Genomic DNA, 23768 nt, shown 5'->3' with positions numbered 1-23768 from the left:
GATATATCGGCCAATTCTGCGCACAGCTTTGAAAAGATATAATGTTTATCCATTGGGCTATAGAAATGAAATACATTACTTTGGACTGTTTCTGTTAGCAGTTCAGTCGAGTAATATGATCAGATTTATAGCTAGTTTTAAAAATTCAACATAGCAATGCCAATAAATGGCAAGCGATATTAAACCGATCTTGTAAAAAAATTAGTAACGTTCAACATTTTATCATTTTGTTAAAAAAAAGAAGCTATTATGTGGAAGAGAAACAACAATGAATAGGGTGTAATATGTTTACAACGTCTTGTTTATGGGGAAAAATTACTAAAGAATTTAGTAACAGATTATACGCCGAGAAATTTTGTGAGAATCCTGTTCTAGTGGCAAGCTGATATGTTGGGTAGCAGACGATTTTGTATGTGTGGGACAACTTCTTGAAAAATTGGAAACTTTGATTAAGATGCATAATTCTTTTAAGGTATACATTTCCATCTTTTATAAATGTATTTATTTGTACGATTCTAACAGATACATAGTAAATAGGATTTTCTGGGTTACAGGTTCAATAACCTCATGGAGTGGGTCTTCATGTTGACGTTTAGAAATCACATTTTCATATGCATTTCAAGTCGAAATGTGGGATATGTTTAATTAAAGTACGATCATTCTTTCTTAATACAAAATGTGCGAGTGTATGATCTGGATTTTTAACGTAGCTTTAACAATCTTTCAGTCATATCGCTAAGATATCTGCAGTGTGACAGTTTATAGTGATATCTAACAATTGGGCATCATGCCGCAGACGTGTAGCATCATGTCCCACCAAGTCACATTATCCTGACACCAGGCCGACCAGTCCTAACACTAACCTCTTAATGCTGAGCGCCAAGCGACCCAGCTGTTGTACCATTTTTGTAAGTCTCTGGTATGACTTTGCCGGGGATCGAACCCATCACCTACCGCATCCGAGGAGGACTCTCTAACCACTAGGCCATCGGAGAGGTCTCTTGATACAAAATGAATTTTTGACAAAAAAGAACACATGATCCAATCTTTACATAAATGACGTATCGTTGCGCAGAATTACCCAACTCGCAGAATTTGCTGGCATGGTCGTAATACAAGGGGCGACAATTTCTCATTTCAGCTCTGAGATTCAACAGTTTGGCCTGCAAATTTGGCTTAAAACAAATAACAGTCCGTTTTCTAATCAGAGTTTCCTCCGAATATTCCCACCCCATTCTTCGTATTTGGACATTTAGGTTCGGGTGTGGGGTCATTGCAACTGCTTATCGAAAATTTGGAATTTTGCCGCCATCGTGCGGTAGCGATATATGGTAGTCGCTTACCAGCGGGCCTAGAAAATTTAAACTTATGTTATATCGACTCAAACCTGAATGAAATCGATAGAAAAATGATTTATTTTCTAAGAAATTGCAAGTATTATAATCATTATGTCGTTAATCCGCAGTCAGACAAGACGAAACTACGGCGTAGATGAAACCTGAGCAAGCACTCACCACTTGCAGTACTAGTCACATGACTTCACAAATCTTAAATGACGACAACGGAAGTCCAATAGTTACGTGATACCAACAACAAACTTCTTTATAATGTTGTTGTAGAGAAATCCAATTATATTAAATGAATGTCAGATACTTCTTGTAAAAAGCAGCAATCTGGCCAGTCTGATTTATCAAGCAGAGAGGACATGTCAGCATGGTAGTCATGTGATACAACAGAACTCCAGAAATTGTTCTCGGAATACAAAAGTGTAAAAACAATTGTGTCGTTTCGTTTTTGTATTTTTATTACAACCAGTATATGACTTTCATTTAATATTTTTTAATTTTTTTTCTCTACAACATTTGAAAATGTGGCTTGTTAGATTAATGTACTCACGCGACTAGCAATGCAAATCGCGAGCACCAGGTCACATTTCATCATCAACTTAAGTTTTATCTTGTCTTTCAGCTGATTAAAGACATAACGATTTTAATACTCACAATTTCTGAGAAAAAAAGTAATTGTTATATCGATCTCATGAATGTATCACTCGATCTAAAAATGTTTAAACTTTGCTAGGCCCTCAGGTAAGCAGCTACGCTTTGCCACCAACATATTGGCCGCTTGTGATGCTAGACTGGTTTTCATACCTTCCATGTAATGAAAAATAAAGATATCGAGCTGACTTTGAAAATACAATTCTTCTAGACAAAAATAATCCACTGGGCGTTTGGATTGACTCAGCCTATATGTTTATTGCAAGCAACCAAATGATCCAAGCACCCTCAGAATATTCTAGAACGAACTCGATAAATTGAACTCACGATCATTTTAGTTAAGACTCAATTACGTGATTGTTTTGGGCGTCAAGTGGTGGCGGAAAATTCCCGACATTCATCAATATTTGCGAAATTCAAGGACTTTTCACGGTCGGGAAAAAAATATCATTTCTCACGACCTTTTCCCGATTTCAGGTAGCGTGGGAACCATGGGTCACACTACAACATCCCTATTACTATCATCTAGCGGTCAAGATGGAATATTCCTAATACCATTATCACAGCAAAGCATGCGTTATCCAGTCACATATTTTATATGTCTTCTTAATCGTTCTGATATAATGCCTGTTACGAACAAACATGCCTGTAAAGATCACCTCTATTATCAATAACCTGTCTTCAACATACACTTTTAAAAGGGGCTTTATATTAAACTGTCACATAAAAATGCATTCCATATCATGCCTGGACATACGACCATAATATATATATATATATATATTACACACCTGTGAACCTCTTATTTTAACCCTTGCTACTATAAGTGACATTCAGTTTGTGAATATGGTTTCCATGATTTTACTATTCCTCTGGAGCTGGAAATATTTAACACTCACTGCTACTTATTGAACATCTTACTTGCTAAGGGTATTCAGGCTGGGCAAAAGTTCATCTGCAAATGAAATGGCGTTTTTATTTTCTTTCTCAGCCTCGTTCACTAGATAATGCAGTAGGGTGACTCTTGGTTTGTTGGCTCTCGTGTCCGTCAACTTTGTCAGGGAACTGATTGTAAATCCCACTGCATTGCCCGAGAAACGTCCCTGTTAAATGGAAATGTCAATATGACTCAATCAGAAACTCAACATCAACTAATGCCAACATTATCAGGAACTATTATCATTATCCAAGCATGTTAGATGAATTAATGTGAGGGACAAATTATGGAATCATACTAGGTTACGGAATACAAACATAGATAAAAACAATCTTTTGCAAATATCTGGGTTTTATGTTCTGGCTTTTGTTTGAACATACATACATTGTAACAATATTAGTTTCCTACTTATCTTAAATTCGATAACGTTCTCTGGGCCAGTCCTCTAAGATACAATTCGACTGCAAACAGAAATATCGGATTACCTCCCTGTTGGAGTCATTTCTATGGATCCGAATGTTCATATACGATAGGCGTGAACGAAAAAGTACTTGAAATAAAAAGAAGGGAAACTGAACACCGATTTTTCCAAGTAAACGGAATACAAACATAGATAAAAACAATCTTTTGCAAATATCTGGGTTTTATGTTCTGGCTTTTGTTTGAACATACATACATTGTAACAATATTAGTTTCCGACTTATCTTAAATTCGATAACGTTCTCTGGGCCAGTCCTCTAAGATACAATTCGACTGCAAACAGAAATATCGGATTACCTCCCTGTTGGAGTCATTTCTATGGATCCGAATGTTCATATACGATAGGCGTGAACGAAAAAGTACTTGAAATAAAAAGAAGGGAAACTGAACACCGATTTTTCCAAGTAATGTATGTATAAATTGAGAATTCTTACCTAATGATAATAAAATTGTAGAACTACTACCTCGCAAATTCAGCCTTCCCAAATACTAGTTGTAGGTGATCGGAGCTAAAAATTGTCTGCCGACCTATGTGGCGGTAGGGCAGAGTTATATCCCCTTAGGTATAAGACTTGACGACAAAGCCTAAGAATACATCAATTACTACTGAGCGGAAGGCGCGCACAGTGTGGATGTAATTGAGGGGAGGCCGGGTGGTTGTATGTGAATTATGACTGGGTAAATATTATCAAAGAAACATTTTACTAGGAAAAATTGGTTTCCTCTTTAAATACGTTATCCAATCATAATACCTTAGGAGAATAAGTGGGAGGTGGAGGAAGGTACATCCCCCTATCTCGGAGATACCATCTCCGGTCCCATAAGGTATTCAAGACAGCTTCTAGGTAAATTGACTGTAGGGGCCTCCACCTTTCAGGGCGCGGCTTCAAAAGGGAATAATTAGCCTCCGCAAATCGAGCGGCAATCGAAAAGGATCGTCTTATGAAGCTGTCAATTGACCTTGAAGGGTGACCTGTTGAGCAGCGAATATAATTCATACCAGATCGAATTGGGCAATTTGGGATGAAAGATAAAAACAGGAGAATGTGGGCTCCCATCTCCATCTCACAGCCTGAATGATGTCGGTTAGCGAACTGTTCCGGTCGAACGCTAGACTGGTGGCAACTGTTCTAACATTGTGAGCCAAAATGCGAAATATATTCATTTGAGCTAGGGGGTCTCTATATGCCAAGCGAATAATCCACTTAAACCAAGTCGAGATAGTCTTTTTCGACATATCCTCCTTCCTTTTATGAGAAATAGAAAGAGGCTTAAGCTCCCTTGATGCAGTGCTCTAATACATTAAGGTACCACCTGAAAGCACGAACTGGGTCTTGTTTGTCGTCTTCAGGTGTGTCCAGACTAAACAGATGCTTCATGACGAAAGTCTGGTTACCCATGGCAGGAAGCCGGTTCTTGGCGATGAAAGAGACTGTCGTAATTAGTAAGACTGACCCATCTTGTCGGAACTGCACACAATTCGGGTCCGCTGATATGATGTGTATTTCGGTAATTCTGCCTGAAGTCTGCGATTCCATTTGGAAGTAGGTCGTGTATGTGTGTGCCAGAGATGCCCTTGAAAGTGGTTCAAACATGTCTTGCTCAGCCACATTTTACCTTGGATAGGATCCCCATTGGGCATAAGGCTAACCTTTATGGTCGTGTATACTCAAACTTGGAGAGAAGGTCGAATAAGTCCTTGTTTTGTCTTCTGTCCTCTTCCATGATGACGAAAGGTGTCAGTGATCGCGGGGTGGTAACCGTTAATTGTATTCACTATGACCTTGCTCTCGAAGAAGAGCCAGAGGAAGTTATCTATTTGCTGTATAGAGGCTTGGAGAGGTATGATGTGTTCGTTTATGCACCACAAGGTGAAAATATACCATTTGCCTATGCGTGCTTTCAGAGTGTATGACTCTCTTACTAGAGTAATTCTATCCAGGACTAGCTGTGAGAATTGTTTATTTCAGCAGACCTGGTTTATATGATCCAGACGTGCATGTTCCGTAGATCTGAGTAGGAATGAAACAAGTGCCGTAGAGCTGCTTAAGCCGATGAGTGAAAATCCGAAGTCTCCTAGGAGTTCACAACATGTCAATGTCGGGCGCTTCGTGGCTGAAGGGTAAGTTGATTTACCTCCCTTGTCCGCCAGACATTTCATGCTGAGGAAAGTACAGCATGCAGGATGATGACGTCTTTGTCCTGAGCTGAAACATGCATGAGCGAGATGCCACTGAGTAACCTATGTATATAAATCTTATCTGTACTTGTCCTACCAGAGCAGAAGCAATACAGAAATGTACACACATGTAAAAATTTACACACAAATAGTTTCACATAGGAGGAACTGATGCACCGTTATAAATACTTACAAAGTGGGTGCGACAATATCCAAAATGAGCCAATTACCTGTCGGGGAGAAATGCCCACAGACCAAATGTACAAGTAAAAAACAATGAAGTTGGCATCCGGACGCTATGAATGCCTTGGAATATAAACTCAGCAGTTAGTAATCGTATTATACATATATTAGACGTTTTTACAAGAGCTAGAGACTTGCAAGTACATAAAGTAAGTACAGCCCCTACTTAACGTGAAGTCGCTTAGGCTTCCCCTGCAAGTACCTAAATGTATGATGACGGCAAGTGTCGACAAATTTTAAAGGAAGAACTTTGTCGGGACAGGAAGAGAAAAAAAGTTGGAAATATAGATGGAGTATACTTTCCTTAAAAGTGAAAAACTCCTCCAGCTTGTAATGGTGCATCTGTCACATAGGTCTGGCATTTGTGAGGTCTCTCGTGACGACAGTGTGCTGTTCAGCACAAGCGGAACATAGCAACTCGTGTATTCTTAGGCTTTGCCGCCAAGTCTTATACCTTAGAGGAGATAACTCTGCCCGATCACCACATTGGTCGGCAGATAACGTTTAGCTCCCTTTATCTCAAAGTAGCGTCTGGGACGGCTGGATTTGCGAGGTAGTAGTAGTACTCCTAAGGCATTATAACTGGGTAACGTATTTAAAGAAGAAACGCTCAGATGAAAATTGTCTTATCTGGGGTTAAAATAAAAAGATGATGATGGCAAGGCAGTGTCAAATGCAGTATAGCTTTGTGTGATGACAACGACAATGATGATGACTACACATGTTTGATGAAACTGATGATAATGGTGATGATATCAATTGACAGGCCCACAATGACATGGTAAAGGTGGTGAACATAATAAATGTAATCATATAATAACATAGATTACACATTCGTTTTCAACTGCATAACTATCACCAACTGAAACGATAATTGGTACAAGAATATAAGTTTAAGAATTCTGAAAAATTGATAATTTCTAACTTACTGAATTTATGAAATTGCCTGTATGAAGAATGAATCCGAGAAAAACTTTAAGTGCCTCGTTTTCCAGTATAGCTGTGCAGGAATGTATGTATGTCTGAATAGCAGACATTAATTTTTCCATATTTATATGGAAGTCCATCTTCAAAACGAGGCCATCTATCCTTGTCTTGTATCCAGGCAGGTCAGAAAGAAGCAGGTAAAACTTCTCGGCGGCTCCTAGATTATCTTTGTCACCATCAAATTCTTTTATTTTGGCAATCTGGAAGAAGTAATACAACTTTTATAATGAAATGAAATCTTGTTTTAATGTTTTATTTGTTGATAACAAGCAAAAGAGAGTTTTAGGAAACATAGAGTGGATTCTAATCTTTTTCTGATCAAATATATCCATCAGTGTTTGTATGTGCCAGAATATAACCTAAGTGTAGTCGTATCCTTTAATGCACATACCATATTTAAAACTTTTATATTTTCATCATATGACTAGTTTGGAATTTTAAATTAAATTGCAGAAAGACGTGTTATTATAAACGTTTTTGTCCCGCATCAAACACTCCCAATGCAAAGTATTTCCTGACAACTTTATGAAAATAACTCGCACATTGTTTTTTAATTTTCTGGAGGAACCACAAACATGGAAGATTTTTCTTAGTTCAGTTGTCATGTAATTGACATTTCATACTGTTCTGCCTAACATCAAGCATCTTTTAGTAAACATGAAACTTGTTCTGTACCTTCACCATGATTAATATGAAATTATACACATATTAGTTACAATGAAGCACAAACACTGCCTAAGAGCGAAACTAATATAGTAATTAAGCATTCATAATAAATATAGTAATTAAGCATTCATAATAAATATAGTAATTAAGCATTCATAATAATATAGTAATTAAGCATTCATAATAAATATAGTAATTAAGCATTCATAATAAATATAGTAATTAAGCATTCATAATAAATACAGTAATTAAGCATTCATAATAAATATAGTAATTAAGCATTCATAATAAATATAGTAATTAAGCATTCATAATAAATATAGTAATTAAGTATTCATAATAAAGCTAAAAAAGATACGAGGACCAATAGTAACCTCGTCTGGTTTCGGAAGGATCTTCTGGAGTCCCCTCAATCTCTCTGCTCCAATTTTGTTGATGTCTCCCTCTTGGATCATCTCCACGATCTCTTTGTGGCCCTGCTTGAATTGCTTCAGAAATATGTTGACACTCATACTTCTTTTGTTATCAAGCAGTAGCACCTGTAGAATTGACAAATGAAAGAACTACACCTGGAAATAATGCAATTTGTATTTGAATTTGATCTTGATCGACTAATAGAAACAACCTGTTTTTCCGTGAGATGGATTTCTTAATTATACTCCAGCACAGAAGGTGACGTTTGTTTTAATCAAGGAGGTTAATTCAAGTATGTTGAGTTCGAATTTGAAGAATTTACCTTTTTTGATTTTAATTTTGCTTTGTATGACTTTTTGAGAATTTTAGTAGCAATTATACCATAAATTTGTCTCAGTGCACATTAGATAGTAGAGCTTTGTCTTCCTGTATATGGGACAAGGTGTATGGCTGTATTTGTCACCTTGCTTTGCAGTATACAGCATAAAGAAAATTACATTCAATTGCTTAAGCACAAATGTCGACTTGAAACAAAAAGGTTATATTATCTCAGGTCAGTTTTATGCGAACCAAAGTACGTGGCTTTTTATATATGTTCTATAAATGTCAAACAATACAAATCCACTGATATTTTGTTTTCAAGATTGCATAAATAGTCGTTGAATAAAATTACGTTCAATACATTGGGTTAAATATTACGTTATCAAAGTCATAAGAGCTCCCTGGAGCCGGGCGTCTCAACTGTTTTGGTATGTGTGTCCATACAGCTCCTCTATATGACTTTCATAAACATTCATAACAAATCTATTGTTCAAATCTTGAACAAAAAAGTTTTATATTTCTCACAATGATGAACCAAACTAAAATATTTAAGTAGGCAATATAAAAAACGTTCGAAACTCTTAGCGAATCAGCATATAAGCATTGTATCTATGTTATCCCAACGCTTCAATTGAATACAGCCATTAACGTTGAAGATGTTTGACTTTTAACACATTAAGCAAAATTGTGTCACTGTTCACCATGATAATTAAGCAGGTAAGAGAGGCAAGACAGGAATTCTAGCATATCACGGCATAATGTTTAGACCTGTAGCAATATCAAATATCTTCACTTGAATGCTGCAGCTGATGTAGAAGACATTCTAATTTCAAAAACTTCAGCGGGAATTGTAGTGTTGTTAATGACGCTATCCGCGTCGCAGGTGATAAAATGACTATTTGGTGTACCCATGCATATGCAGGTGAGACAAATTAAAGCGGAACTGAAGGAAGAATGTTGCATTAAGCATAAAAGATAAATAATAAAACTGGATTTGGAGGAATGATTACTATGACTGTTAAAGGTGTTGTAATAGTTAATTCCTTGGATATATGTTAACATAAATTGCGTATTATAACTTTCATAAAGGAGAGAGAGAGAGAGAGAGAGAGAGAGAGAGAGAGAGAGAGAGAGACGGAGAAAGACAGAGAGAAAGAGAGAGAGAGAGAGACGGAGAAAGACAGAGAGAAAGAGAGAGACAGCAAAGGTGGGTGATAGTATACCACATTCGGTAATTTAGAGTTGCTTTTCTTTTCATCTCCATTGTCGTGTTCCATCTGTTGTTGACAGAAAAGCTGCTCTAGGGTGTCATAGTGAACCGGTATCCGGTCAACCATGGACAAAACCTCTTTCCAAACATTTTCCTGTACTGGATTGGAAAATAAAACAGAACTTACAATCCGGACCTAATGACCCTCTATCACTTTCAGTCACTAGAATATTTATCACATCTATGAAGAAATTTATACATGGTTTTGCTGATACAATCCAGACAAAATTCGGATGCTGAATATGACATGTGGTATTTGGATCCCTGTGCATATTTTTAAACTAAAAAGTCCTCAAACTTGAAGTTAATAAACAAACTTAAAGATTGTTAAATTATACAATAACATAGTGAGAGATATGTATGATAGGAAATAAAACTTGTCCAATCGCTTTCTGTATTATTCCACATGAATGTCCGAAGGGCACATGAGCTTATACGACTCTAGCTGACATGTCTGTCGTCCGTCTTACGTTAGTCATTTTTCACACTTGCTCTGAAAGTGCTGAAATACTTTTGATGAAATGCTTGAAAGATTACTTCTCATGAAATATCCTGTGTTCTATTTGTTACTTTGCTAGTCCTCATTGTAACCATTTCGGCTCTCATAACAACCAAAATTAAAATGTATTTCCGCCATGAGCAAATTAAACCCCCGAAATCTATTTATCTACCACAACGAAGATAAGAAACTATTTTGTACATCTAATAAATACGTGTCCATTTGTTCAAACTGTTCCTATAGTATTTTTAAATAACATTCCATCAAATGAGTGATTTTGGAGGCTTATACATGAACCATTTAGATTATGTAAGAACGAAGTAACTAACCCAGTCTGAACATATAAAACACCAATGGGACGTAACCAACCGGGTCTTAAGATATAAAACACAATTGGGACGTAACCAACCCAGTCTGAACACATAAAACACTACTGGGACGTAACAAACCCAGTCTGAACATATAAAACACCACTGGACGTAACCAACCCAGTCTGAACATATAAAACACCATTGGGACGTGACCAACCCAGTCTAAACATATAAAAAAAAAACATTGGGACGAGTTGGATGAAACATTCATAGATATACTATATGATTTGATATAGTCAATGTTGTATCTTTGGTGTCCTCCCTATAAACCGCTCAATTTCACTGGAACCAGATTAAAGCTTAATTTGGATGGAACATTGTGGAAATGTTGCTTGCCAGATGTCAACAGAATATTAAATCTTGGAGGCCTCTATAATCCCAATTTGGGTTCAACAGGTACAAAACATTTCTGACATCTTTAATTTAGCAACTTTATTCGTTTCCACTTTTGAAAACATTTCTCTATTATACAAAAAAGCTTGGTTAGCTTAGGCTGCCAGAAAAAAAAAGATGGAAACAGTATCTTTTACACTTCCTCGTTATATTTTTTGGCTAAATCAGATTTGGTATTAATATTTCACATCAGAGATACATATACCCATTCCGACCTAGATTACCCCTAATAAACGTTGTCATATTCGGCCACAAGACTACTATGATGGCTTACTCAGACATTTGTCGAGCTTTTACAGAGCTCTGAACACAAACAAACAATCAAATCGAATGAGGCTGACACCAGAATATAGGCAGGGTAATTTCTACAGTTTCTGATTGCTATTTCACAATCAATAATCAAAATGAGGATACTTACCTGATATCGTATGGGGAGGAACTTTGGTCCAATTCAATGACTTCATTTTATGTTTTGGAGTCGGTGTAGAGATACCCTTCACAGGCAGCTGAGAATGACCATTTGAATTTGACTCCTTAGTTATTAGTAGAGGAGGAGAAGGTGGAACATTGCCTGGTGCAGGTGGAATCGGTGGAGGTCGTGGTCCGGATTGACCTGGCAGTGGCGGAGGTGGCGGTGGCCCTACTTGGCCAGGTAGAGGTGGTGGTGGCGGAGGAGAGGCTCCTACTAAGCCTGGTAAAGGTGGAGGCGGTGGCGGTGAAGGTGCAAGTTCTTGACCTGGTAATGTAGGTGGTGGTGGTGGTGGTGGTTGGCCAGGCTGTCCTGGAAGAGGTGGAGGGGGTGGCATTGGGGTTATTTGATTTTGATCACTTTGTTTAACACCTGAACACAAATGAGCATTACTCAACTCTTGCATTGCAGTCTTTTTCTCTGCATCACTTAATAAGTGGGTATCTTGGCTTGTCCGAATTGATTCTATGGCTGTAGATGTGTCAGTCTGAATTGTTTCGTCCTTAAACCGCTTTTGGAAGAACCCACAGTGATCACAGTAAGGTTCTGAACTAAGGAACACGTTTGAGGAATCACTTCCCTTATGAAGAGGCATTAGTACTGCCTGTCGTATTGCCGTCTCTGCACAATCCCACCGAATATCACTACAAAAAGATAATTTACAAGGATTAGCCTAATCTTCTTAAGCGTTTTCGGAACAGAGAAATGTCAGTATTACTTGTCAAATTTAAATATACTCTTTTAGTAACACCCTAGTTCTTAAAATATCAAAATAAATTTACGCTTGAAATAAATGTCTTTTTATGTTATTTTAACAGAAGAAAAATATTTCATAAAATGAATTCATACATGTGTGCTTCAGCTACACTACATTGATTATATAAAGACGTAGTGGCTTTCCTCCAGCATTATCTGCAAAGATAAAGCAATCTGCAGTTATAAATTATATAAAAGGCATCCAAGGCTATTTTGTGATCCGGCGAAAAAACTATTATAAATTCCTATTTTGAATTGTATTCACACTGTATAACTAAAATAAGCGGAAAGCATAACAGAAGGAGCATGAAATAACACATAACTGTATTCTTGCTTTGTTTCAATTCGTGGAAAAGAACTAGTTTCATATGACGTATGAATATGTCTTGGGATGACGGCCTTGGCGTATCCATTCGCCGTATAAAACTCGTTTCTCGGCAAACTCCAAATAAAACGCAAATGTGTTTTAGTGTATATATGAATCTGGAAACCCGTTATCGATATTAATTCTGCCAGGAAATTACTCATCGTAGTGCGACCTTAGTTCGTCGTGGTCTTCATGTTCATATTCACTAACATGTGGCTATATTAAAGTACAATTGTGTGGTCCACTTCGGAATCGTAATCCAGTGGTCGCAAGTTCGAAACCCGCCCAGGTCAGTCCTGGGTGGCTGCCTCAGTGTATCATTGGGAAATGACGCTTAGGTCCAATTTCCTCTGCACGATATATCCAATAATGAGTTAAATCTGTTCTTAACCCTCCCCCATCCACAACGTAAAGAACTGACCATCATTGCAACATCATATTATCAACATTATAATCAAATTTATTTGACTATCATCTTCGTCTCTGTCATCTAAGTAATCGTTGTTGCAACGTAAATCTTAGCCCAGTCGCGACAAAATTAACGTGCACAAGTATATAGAGATATATGAACGTTTATTCTTTGGCACATTCATCAATATACCAATTGCAGATTTAGTATATCCATCAATCTGCCAATTACGAAAGGAGTTTAATTCACCCATCGATCTACCCATTGCGAAAGCATACTTGGAACATCCATCAATCTGCCCATAACTTAAGCAGATTTGGAACATCCATCAATCTATCCATAACGGAAGCAGTTTTTATATATTGATGTATCTACCCAAAACGAAAACAGATCTGGAATATCAATCAATCTACCCATAACGAAAGCAGGTTTTATACATCCATCAATCTACCCATAACGAAAGCAGATTTGGAACACCCATCAGTCTATCCATAACGAAAGCAGCTTTTGTACATCTACCAATCTACTACTCATAACGAAAGCATATTTGGAACATCCATCAATCCACTCAAAACGAACGCAGATTTGGAACATTCACCAATCTACCCATAACGAAAGCAGGTTTTATACATCCATCAGTCTACCCATAACGAAAGCAGATTTGGCACATTTATCAATCTACCCATAACGAAAGCAGATTTGGAACATCCATCAATCTACCCATAACGAAAGCAGATTTGGAACATCCATCAACCTACCCATAACCAAAGCAGTTTTTACACATCCATCAATCTACCCATTATGAAAGCATATCTGGTACATCAATCAATCTACCCATTACGAAAGCATATATGATACATCCATCAATCTACCCATTATGAAGGCCGATTTAGTACGTGCATCTGCCAAGTACTAGAACAGATTTGGTACATCCATGAATCTACCAATTACGCAAGCAGTTTGGTACAACCGCCAATCAACATATTACGAAAGCAGATTTTGCATAGCTATCAATCTGCGTTCTATGAAAGAAGATATTAACATTGCTACATATGAAGAGAATTGCATTAATGTAAATACTAAGAGAAAGGAATATACTAAAGCCATTAGAATTTAAAGCTAAGCATAAAAGCCATTATAATTTAAAGCAATACATAAAAGCCATACAAACAAAAAACAATACGTAAAAGCCATACAAATTGAAAGCCATACATAGAACCCATAACACCTGAAAGCAATGCATAACGGAAATAAATTGAATGCAATGTATAAATTGAAGGCGATACACCAACGACATAAAATGAAGCAATATATAATAGACATAAATTGAAAGCAATACAAAAAAGGCATAAATTGAAGTCAATGTATACAATACATAAATAGAAGGCAATACATAAAAGACAAACTGAAAACAATAAATAAAAGTCATAAAAGCAATATATAAAGGCATAAACGATACAAATATTCGCTTCCCTCCAAGGATTTCGTCACTAACTAAGAGAAGACTGATTGCCGGGAAAAAAAAACGAAAAGAAAGCCCTTAAAATGAATGATTTAGTCATGTCTATATATTGCATTCGCTTGAGGATTAATAGAAATTTGAGAATATAAGCATGCACTTTGACACAAGTGGGGATTAATTTTTATTATGCAATTAACTAATCAGAAGTAGGCCTAATGAAACTATAAGTGAGAGGACATATGTCGGAAAAACCTCTCTACTTAATAAATGAATTTAAAATTAAAACTGATTTGTGAATTACGGATTGATTCATTTTTACTTCTTTAGTCAAATATATTTTTTGTAAAAAATCCATATATTTTGTCTAAAACAAGGCTGTACCTAGACTTCTTTTGCCAATCTGCGAGGACAAAGGACACTAGAATACAAAAATCCTACAGTTATTTCTATGGTGTAAAGCCATGCATAACGAAATATCACTGATTTAAATTTGTTATTTTATAGATACATCCTTGTACACAAGTTAGACTCCCTAAAATAACTAACAAAAGATATATCATTATCTGTGAATTTAACCTTTGACTTTCGTTAATATATAAGTGAAAGACCTATGCCAATATTAATGGCAATATTTCAGAGGACGGCATAGAAAATATCAACTAAATGGCAAACGATTCACTGTCTTTAAAAGTCAGCCTTTATTCATTTTCCGTCCATCAGATTTCTAATTTTCCCAGGTGGACTTGTTTGCGAATACAATAAATTAACAGGCATAACAGCTATCGTCATTGTAAATAACTGAAGTAGAATGAGCTTCACATTTGTTTCGTAGACAGTCAAAACACATGGGGTATTTCATATCCTGTACAATTTGTTTGCTGCTTTACGTCATGGCAATCAACGGGAGAAAATTTGAAACCAAACCTAAAGCAATAAAAAAGAGAAAGGACGACAGACATATAAAATGAAAGAGCGTGATGATAGAGGAAACATGGTCCAGAGGAAAAGAGGAAATCTTCGTTCAAGTGCAAATGTGTGGATGCGCGGATTAATCTGGTCAGAGATTTAATTTATAGAGTGGGAGGGGGAGGAAAATTCAAGCAAACAATGCTATGCTGATGTAGGGATGACTGGTTGTGGACGGCCATGTGTAACACTTAATAATCATCCCCAACCCAAATTCATGTGGCATTAGTATAAACAAAAGCAAGTCGCCATGTATGTGTATATTTGCAATGATCAAAATATGACACACGTATGTTGTTTACAAATAATGTTGCGACTGAGTTTTTAAAGACAACTGTCATACGACGGGCGCATATTCGACTGCAGCAGCTCAGATAAACTAAATTATCGTTCTGTTTAAATAGTTACTGTACACTGGTATTTGTAATGATATACGGAATATATCTGATATGACCGTTTATCTTTCTCGTGCAAATCATCCGCTGACAGATCGTTTATGTAAGAAAAATGTTAATCAGTACAGACATTGATTTAATGATCATGACTGAATGTCCTTTTTATCCGTATTCTCTTAGTGAATCATGTTTACAGTTATTTTCGCCGTTGTACTCACTCACAGCTCCATACCAACATATATCAGAGTTTTCGGCGTGTTAAAAAAGGAAACGTTCAGATGAAAAGAAAGAAAACAAGACAAAACTTAAGTACCTTTCATGGTAATCAGAGAAAGGTTTAATTAGAACAAGGGTCTATCCAGCAGACCCACTGTATTGCCTGTTTGTGTAAACTTCCCTCTAGCACACTGCAAACATACATTTTCATGGTTACTTGCAAGTGATTAGTCCACGGAGTGTCCGGCATGCATGCATGCACGTGCTGGACGTGTATATTACAGACATAGTGTGTCATTTCTGAGCCGAGCCATAACTGTTAAACTTTATGTAAAGTAGTCATTTTGCTATTATAAAAAAATGGAGGTGTATGTAATTATGCCAGTCTCTGCGTACGGAAACTCGCACCATTCCTATTATGAAGTTGGAAATCGTCTTCAAAAGCTACGATTGAGTTTGTGCAGAAGCTAAATATTTGATTATTTTGAGATTTCATTTGGGAGTCGGGTTAATTAATTGTTGCAAAAAAGCGCAGAAATAATGCCACTACGCCTGTCATTTCTGTTCTAAAAATAATTTAATTATTCTTTTTTTCTGAACTTATCTGGATCAATTATCTGTACTAGATTCAGACTGTTAGCGAATAGCTTATTTTATTTATCAATGCATCTAACTATCTATCAAACTAAAGTGTTTCATGTACACGATTACTGACGGCAATATGAATACAAACGAATGGACCGACAGATCGATGGAACGACAACCATTCCACAGAAACAAATGGAAATAAAAAACATATATAGAATAATGGACGGACTATTGTGGGGACATGACACCGGTCTTTAGCATCTGGTGAGAACAATTTCCATAATAAATGTTTGTGTGTATATGTCTCATTTGAATTTTTAACGTAGCTTTAAAATAAATTAAGTCATATCGCTAAGATGTCTGCAGTGTAGCAGTTTATAGTGATGTCTAGCACTGGCGCATCATCCCGCAAACATATAGCATCATGTCCCACCCAGTCACATTATCCTGACACCAGACCGACCAGTCCTACTACAAACCTCTTAATGCTGACAGCCACGCGAGGCATATGCAAGTACCATTTTTATAAGTCTATGATATGACTCGGCATGGGATCTAACCCGCGACCCCCCGCATCCGAGACGGACACTCTAACCACTAGGCCACGGGACCGATCTTCCATTATAAACAAGAGAATTGTGAAGAGTACATTATAGGCACGCTCCGAGTGTACTAGTCCTTTATATAGGAACCAACTGAGTACAGTATACTCTGCAGACAATGGATTTCAATGAACATGACCTTTAGTCAAAGTATACAGCATTGAACTACAGTTACTGCCCAGAAACCAGTAATTTCTTCTTAGATGTATCATCACCGTGACCTCTAGACCCCACAATTTAATTTTATTTATTACCTTAACTTATTTTGACCTCTTATCTTTTGACTCCAAACCTGCAAGTCATCCACAAACTTAGACGAAGGAACATGGGCGAAAATGTGCAGACACCATTTATTTTCTTTTAGTCACAGTAACCTTGACCTTTCACCTTATATCCCCAAAACTGACAAGATTCGTCCTTACCCCGAGTGCAATCACGAATGTATGTGATGAAGACCTAATGTTAGTTTGCAAAAATCATATTTATTTTCCGTCAGAGTGACCTTGGCCTTTGACCCTTTGACACAGATATCGATAGGCTTCTACCTGAACGCGATGACAAGCTATGCACTAAGCTTGGCGAAGGTACGTCCTCAAAAACTGAAATATCGTGCGGAGAAAGAAACGTTGACAAACGGAAAGACAGGTTCATAGAATAAGGCGGGCGCACAAAAACTTGACCAAAGTCAACAAAGCCAATACCTGCATGCTTATATAAATAGCGGATTATACTGTCACGATTCCTAACGTCTTAGAAAGACTGAAAGCTTTGTAAGAAGAAGCACTAAGTAACTGACAAAACGAATGGGCAATGACTATTGCAAAATAGCAATGAGAAACATGGCGATAGTGCTGGTTTTTCGATTATAATGTATTAGAAACGCATCTGCATGGAATACTACACAGTATTAAGAAAGCAATTTCCATGATATCGACCGTTAAACTGAAAGCAATGAAGGTTATATAGAAGTAAAACATTTATACACCATCCCAGGTTCCTTCACTTTACTAAAATAATTAAAGAAATACAAAAATCCCGTTAAATTTTCTTTACCTAAAACAGTTCGACTCACAAAACCGGGAGACAAAGTATGAGGCTTCGTGCATTAAAGGAATCGTTGGGACTCTTGATACATAAGATCTGCAATGTGTGTAACATAGACTAAATGTATAAAAAGACAGTAAATATTGTTCCTCAAAGATCATGATCTTGACGGTTACTAGTTTATTATATTACTGAATGCAGATTTTGGGATAAGGAATAATATTTTTACATTTGCATGCTGGGAAAATCCTCCTGCTTACATTCAAGGCTCTATTCCTGTTAATCTACTAATTGCAGACAGTTTGGAGGTAACCAAAAAATCCGGCGAGGTAAAGTCGCACTTTTAAAAAAGAATAATTCTACTGCCGTTAGATCAAAATTTACGTCGTTTCAAATGCCTTCAGAGAAGCCAAAGTCGGCTAAATTTTAATATGCACGTGTTACAAAATTTACCATACAATTGTTTTACCGCCAAAAAGAGCGTTAATATTTATTTCTCGTACGTATGCCACATGCATTATGATTTACAACCAAGCTGCCAGAGAAGCAAATTCATGAGATGTGGATTTCGATCTAAGAAACACAAGAATCTAAATATATATAGAAAAGAATTACATTTTCCAAAAGTGCATTGTACATTGTTTTGTGAGGGAAAAGTGATATTTCCAGGTTTCCTTTTAAAACCAACAACAACACTTGAAGAAGTTGTGAAAAACATAATCATTCAAAATTTCAAAGGGAAGAGTCATGCTATTTCAAACCAAGAAAACATGCAAGTAAATGCATGCAATTAATGCATGCAGTTAACTTCATCTCTGTATTTCGGTTCCCTTTAACAATACATTATTCACAAATTTTGTGTGTGTGTGTCTGTGTGTGTGTGTGTGTGTGTGTGTGTGTGTGGTTTTATTTAGTTTTGTGACTTGAACGCAATTTGTTTTAGCTAAAGATACGATAAATATGGCGGCCAGTATATTTGGTAGGAAGTTTCTGGCAAGCTTTATGGCATACACAAGCTGGCCGAAGGAGGTATTGAACGCAGGCGGACAGAGGTGAGATGCGAGGTCTAAGCTAGTGAGAGCCGCTGTTACTCGCGGTTTGTGTTTGATCATATGTATTGTATTGGTGTCATCCTAGACAGGGGCGGCTCCAGAAATGTGGTTAGGCGGTGCAACTTAAACAAGCAGGCTAGGGTTTTGTGTAATGGTATCACCAATGGGGGGGGGAGGGGGACAGGGGGGCGCAAGGAGCGAAACCCCGGAAGGTCGTGGATTTTAAGTTTTTCTCCATAATCTGAACCATCTGGGTGTGAACGAAAACTTACTCTACAAAACCTACCGGTTGTTTCGCGCCCTTTTTGTTTTGTCCGGGGTGGGTGGGGATGTAGAGACAGGTGATGGGCGGCTCCATTACTCCCCCACCACAATCCGCCCATAATCATTTATCTAAAACTTATCTCAAGTATAAGAGCATTTGCAGTACATAACCTCCATTTCTATATATGAACCCCGTGGTTTTGCGCTTGCTAAATGCTACTTGCCCAACAAGTTCGTTCTTTTTCACCTGAATACTTTTCTTTGACATCGCTGATTTAATTTATTTGGGTGGATGAGCGCATGGAACTAGGCGAATATATATATATATATATATATATATATATATATATATATATATATATATATATATATATATATATATATATATAGTCAGCGCTTGCATGTCGAGCCCATTCTATCTTCCGTTTATTTTTCGCAATTATTCTTTATATTTTAAGCAATATTTTTAATCTGCACTATATTGCCAGAATTGTAATAATGTTCGTTCAACCATGTACATACATACATACATACATACATACATACATACATACATACATACATACATACATACATACATACATACATACATACATTGGGGGTGCGTGGCCTGGGCCTGACGTCCCGCTTGCCAAAGGAAAGTGAAGCGTCTCTCATAGCCTCTCTTTCCCAGGTGTAGTGATCGCCGCAGGACCACTGTCTCGCTCTGCGGGGCAGGAGGTTACTTGCATATGGCCTCTCCTACACTATTGTGTCCACAGCAGCACCTTCACGCGGTGCCCCCTGTTTTAACAGAGCCTGCTGTGTGGCGCGACCGAGTACCCGGCGGTATAACTGGGTGGGCAGACTGGGTTCATTAGCCTTGGCAGGCAACCAGTCTAAGAGAAGGGAAACTCTGACCCCAAACCCGGGCAGATGAAGCTCGTTATCCTTGTCAGGCAGTTCATCTAGGAGAAGGAAACTCTGATTCAAAACCAACCAAGTCCCATCCATTGGATTATGGCTCCACTGCCTTGTGGATATCTTCGGGAGAAGGAAAGGCTACGGGAGTAAACCCAGACAGAAAATCAGGAGTGGAGCCCCTAAGGCGGCTGGGGGTCGACTACGGCCTCCTTCCGGCAGCTCATGCATCCAAACTGGTGCCAAATGTCATGCTCAGCATTCCTTTGGACCCCACCAGCAAGGACGAGAGGGGGATCCTGATGTCTGGGCAGCCCAGGATCTCCATACTCCACGCCCAGGCTTGCGCCCTGGAGAGGACACTCCAGTCTCGCTACTGAGTGAGGAAACAACACGGAAGCTGACAGTTTACGGGTTATAAGTCCCACCCGATTGGCGAAGGGAAGGGGCGCCACGGGTCAGCTTTGACGGTGGGAGGGATCATCGTGTCCCACTGGCCAACTATCGCCCGCCTCAAGCCGGGCAGCCTCCGGTCAATAAGGTGTTGACCCGCCATCGTCTGCCTGCTCCAGTGTGTGTCTGGAGCTCAGTGTGTTGTTCAGCATGACAAGCAGACGGTAATTCTACACCAGACAAAAGAAACAAGAAACCAATAAAGAAGACTCCAGCTCTTCGATTTGCAAGCTGGAATGTGCTCACCATGTGTACAGGCTTCTCCGACGACCTCAGAGAAGTGGACGACACCAGAAAGACGGCCATCATCGATAGAGAACTCACCAGACTAAATATCAGCATAGCTGCCCTCCAGGAAACCAGGCTCGCCTCTAGTGGCTCCCTCAGAGAGGAAAACTACACCTTCTTCTGGAAGGATCGAGAACCTGAGGAGCCCCGTCAGCACGGAGTGGGCTTTGCCATCAAAAACAATCTCCTGGCCTCGGTTGAACCTCCCACAGGGGGCACTGAGCGTCTCTTGTCCATCCGCCTCACCACTGCTTCAGGTCCTGTCAACATCATCAGTGTCACACCCCAACCCTCACGTCATCAGAAGACGTGAAGGATCAGTTCTATGGGCAGCTGGACGAACAGATCAAAGGATGCCCCAAAAAATGAACCACTATTCCTCCTCGACAACTTTAATGCCAGAGTAGGTGCGGACCACGAGTCATGGCCTACCTGCCTCGGATATCATGGCACTGGAAAGACCAACGAAAACGGCCAGAGACTGCTGAAGCTATGCACCTACCATGGCCTGTGCATCACAAACACCTTCTTCAAGTGTAAGCCACAACACAAAGTGTCATGGAAACACCCTAGATCTCATCACTGGCACCAACTCGACTTGGTCATCACCAGGCGCTCTGCCCTTAACAGCGTCCTCTCCACCAGAACCTACCACAGTGCAGACTGTGACTCCGACCATGCCTTTGTGAGCAGCAGAGTGCGACTACAGCCACACACGCTACACCGCTCAAAACCAAAAGGACGTCCTCGCATAAACACTGCGCAGATGTCAGTCCCTGCCAAGGTGGAGGAGTATGTGTCTGCCCTGAACAAGGCTCTCCAGGACCTGCCTGAGTACGACGCTACAGCCAAGTGGAACGCCATGAAGGGTGCCATCTACAGTACAGCTATGTCAAGGTTTGGCAAGAAGGAACGACCCAGCCAGGACTGGTTCAATGCACACCTATCAAGGATGGAACCACAAATCGAGGAGAAACGAAAAGCGTTCATAGCTTACAAAAAATGCCCTAATGAACGGACGCTTGCTGCTCTCAGAAGTGCCCGAAGTAACACCCAACGCATTGCTAGACAGTGTGCGAACGAGTACTGGCAACAACTGTCTGAAGGGATCCAGCGCATTGCCGAGTCCGGACACATCCAAGGTATGTACAGTGGCATCAAGACGGCTCTAGGACCTACAGTGAAAGGGGTCGCTCCCCTGCAATCCCTGACGGGAGAGAAGATCACAGACCGTGGGCAACAGATGGCCAGATGGGTGGAGCACTACTCAGAACTATACTCCCGAGAAACGTCAGTCACTGATGCAGCCCTCAGCAGCATAAAGAATCTGCCCACCATGGAAGAGCTCGACAAAGTGCTAACCTTAGAGGAGCTCAGCAAAGCAATCGACTGCCTTCCAAACGACAAAGCACCAGGTAGTGACAACATCCCGCCCGAAGCTATCAAATGTGGAAAACCAGCATTGATTAAACCACTGCACGAGCTACTTTGCCGCTGCTGGGAGGAAGGAGTAGTCCCCCAAGACATGCGTGATGCCACAATTGTGACCCTTTACAAAAACAAGGGCGACCGCAGTGACTGTAATAATTACAGAGGGATCTCGCTCTTGAGTATTGTTGGTAAAGTGTACGCCCGCATCGTACTCAACAGGCTGCAGTTGCTGGCAGACCGTGTGTACCCGGAATCACAGTGCGGCTTCAGAGCAGGCAGGTCGACGACAGACATGATCTTCTCCTTACGACAACTCCAAGAGAAGAGCAGAGAGCAAGGTCAACCACTCTACATGATGTTCATCGACCTCACCAAGGCCTTTGACTTGGTCAACAGGAAAGGCCTTTTTGAACTTCTGAGTAAGATCGGTTGCCCCCCAAAACTCCTCAGCATGATAATCTCTTTCCATGCAGATATGAAGGGAACAGTCCTGTATGATGGATCCTCCTCAACCTCCTTCCCAATTAACAGTGGTGTGAAGCAGGACTGCGTGCTGGTACCAACACTTTTTGGGATCTTCTTCTCCCTGCTCCTGTCCTACGCCTTCGACACGTCCACGGATGGCATATATCTACACACCAGGTCTGACGGGAGGCTGTTCAACCTGGCACGACTGCGCTCAAAGACCAAAGTGAGAGCTGTGCTCATCAGGGAGATGCTTTTTGCAGATGACGCAGCTCTTGTGGCCCACACCGAGGAAGCCCTCCAGAGAGTGGGAGACCGTTTTGCTGTTGCCTGCATGCAGTTTGGTCTCACCATCAGCTTAGAAAAAACAAATGTCAGCGTGCAAGATACCACCATTGCCCCTTCAATCAAAATCAACGGTGTCACCCTGGAAGCAGTCGACAACTTTACCTACCTAGGGTTAACCATCAGCAACACTCTCTCAATTGATATGGAGCTGGACAGAAGGCTTGGAAAGGCAAATACCATCATGGCTCGATTAACGAAGAGGGTGTGGGAAAACAACGCGCCGCTGACAGAGCACACCAAGGTCCGAGTCTACCAGGCCTGCGTTTTCAGCACCCTTCTATATGGAAGTGAGACCTGGAGTACCTACATGAGGCAAGAACGCCGGCTCAACTCCTTCCATATACGGTGCCTAAAACGCATCCTGAAAATCAGCTGGCAAGACCGTGTTCCACACAGCGAGATCCTGCAGCGTGCAAGTACCCCCAACATGTACTCCCTGCTAATTAAACGCCGACTTCGATGGCTGGGTCACGTCCGACGCATGGAGGATGGAAGGCTGCCAAAGGACATCTTATATGGACAGCTGGCCACTGGCA

General features: G+C 39.5%; 1 protein-coding gene across 1 annotated transcript in view; it reads right to left on the bottom strand.

Annotated features, from left to right (window-relative positions):
- Positions 1 to 23768, bottom strand: part of LOC149796719 (inverted formin-2-like) — a 120808-nt gene that overhangs the window by 36751 nt on the left and 60289 nt on the right. The window contains exons 7-11 of the mRNA XM_089961359.1: positions 11176 to 11870; positions 9448 to 9593; positions 7864 to 8028; positions 6766 to 7023; positions 2919 to 3100 (exon numbers count right to left, since the gene is read on the bottom strand). Of these exons, the coding sequence (XP_089817485.1) occupies positions 2919 to 3100; positions 6766 to 7023; positions 7864 to 8028; positions 9448 to 9593; positions 11176 to 11870 (1446 nt within the window). The remainder of the gene's footprint in view (positions 1 to 2918; positions 3101 to 6765; positions 7024 to 7863; positions 8029 to 9447; positions 9594 to 11175; positions 11871 to 23768) is intronic.

Source organism: Sinohyriopsis cumingii, chromosome 6 (genome assembly GCF_028554795.1).
Source record: "Sinohyriopsis cumingii isolate HCF-2022 chromosome 6, ASM2855479v2, whole genome shotgun sequence".
Taxonomy (NCBI): domain Eukaryota; kingdom Metazoa; phylum Mollusca; class Bivalvia; order Unionida; family Unionidae; genus Sinohyriopsis; species Sinohyriopsis cumingii.
The sequence above is the reverse complement of the archived record's forward strand: the minus strand, read 5'-3'. Positions and strand labels throughout refer to the sequence as shown.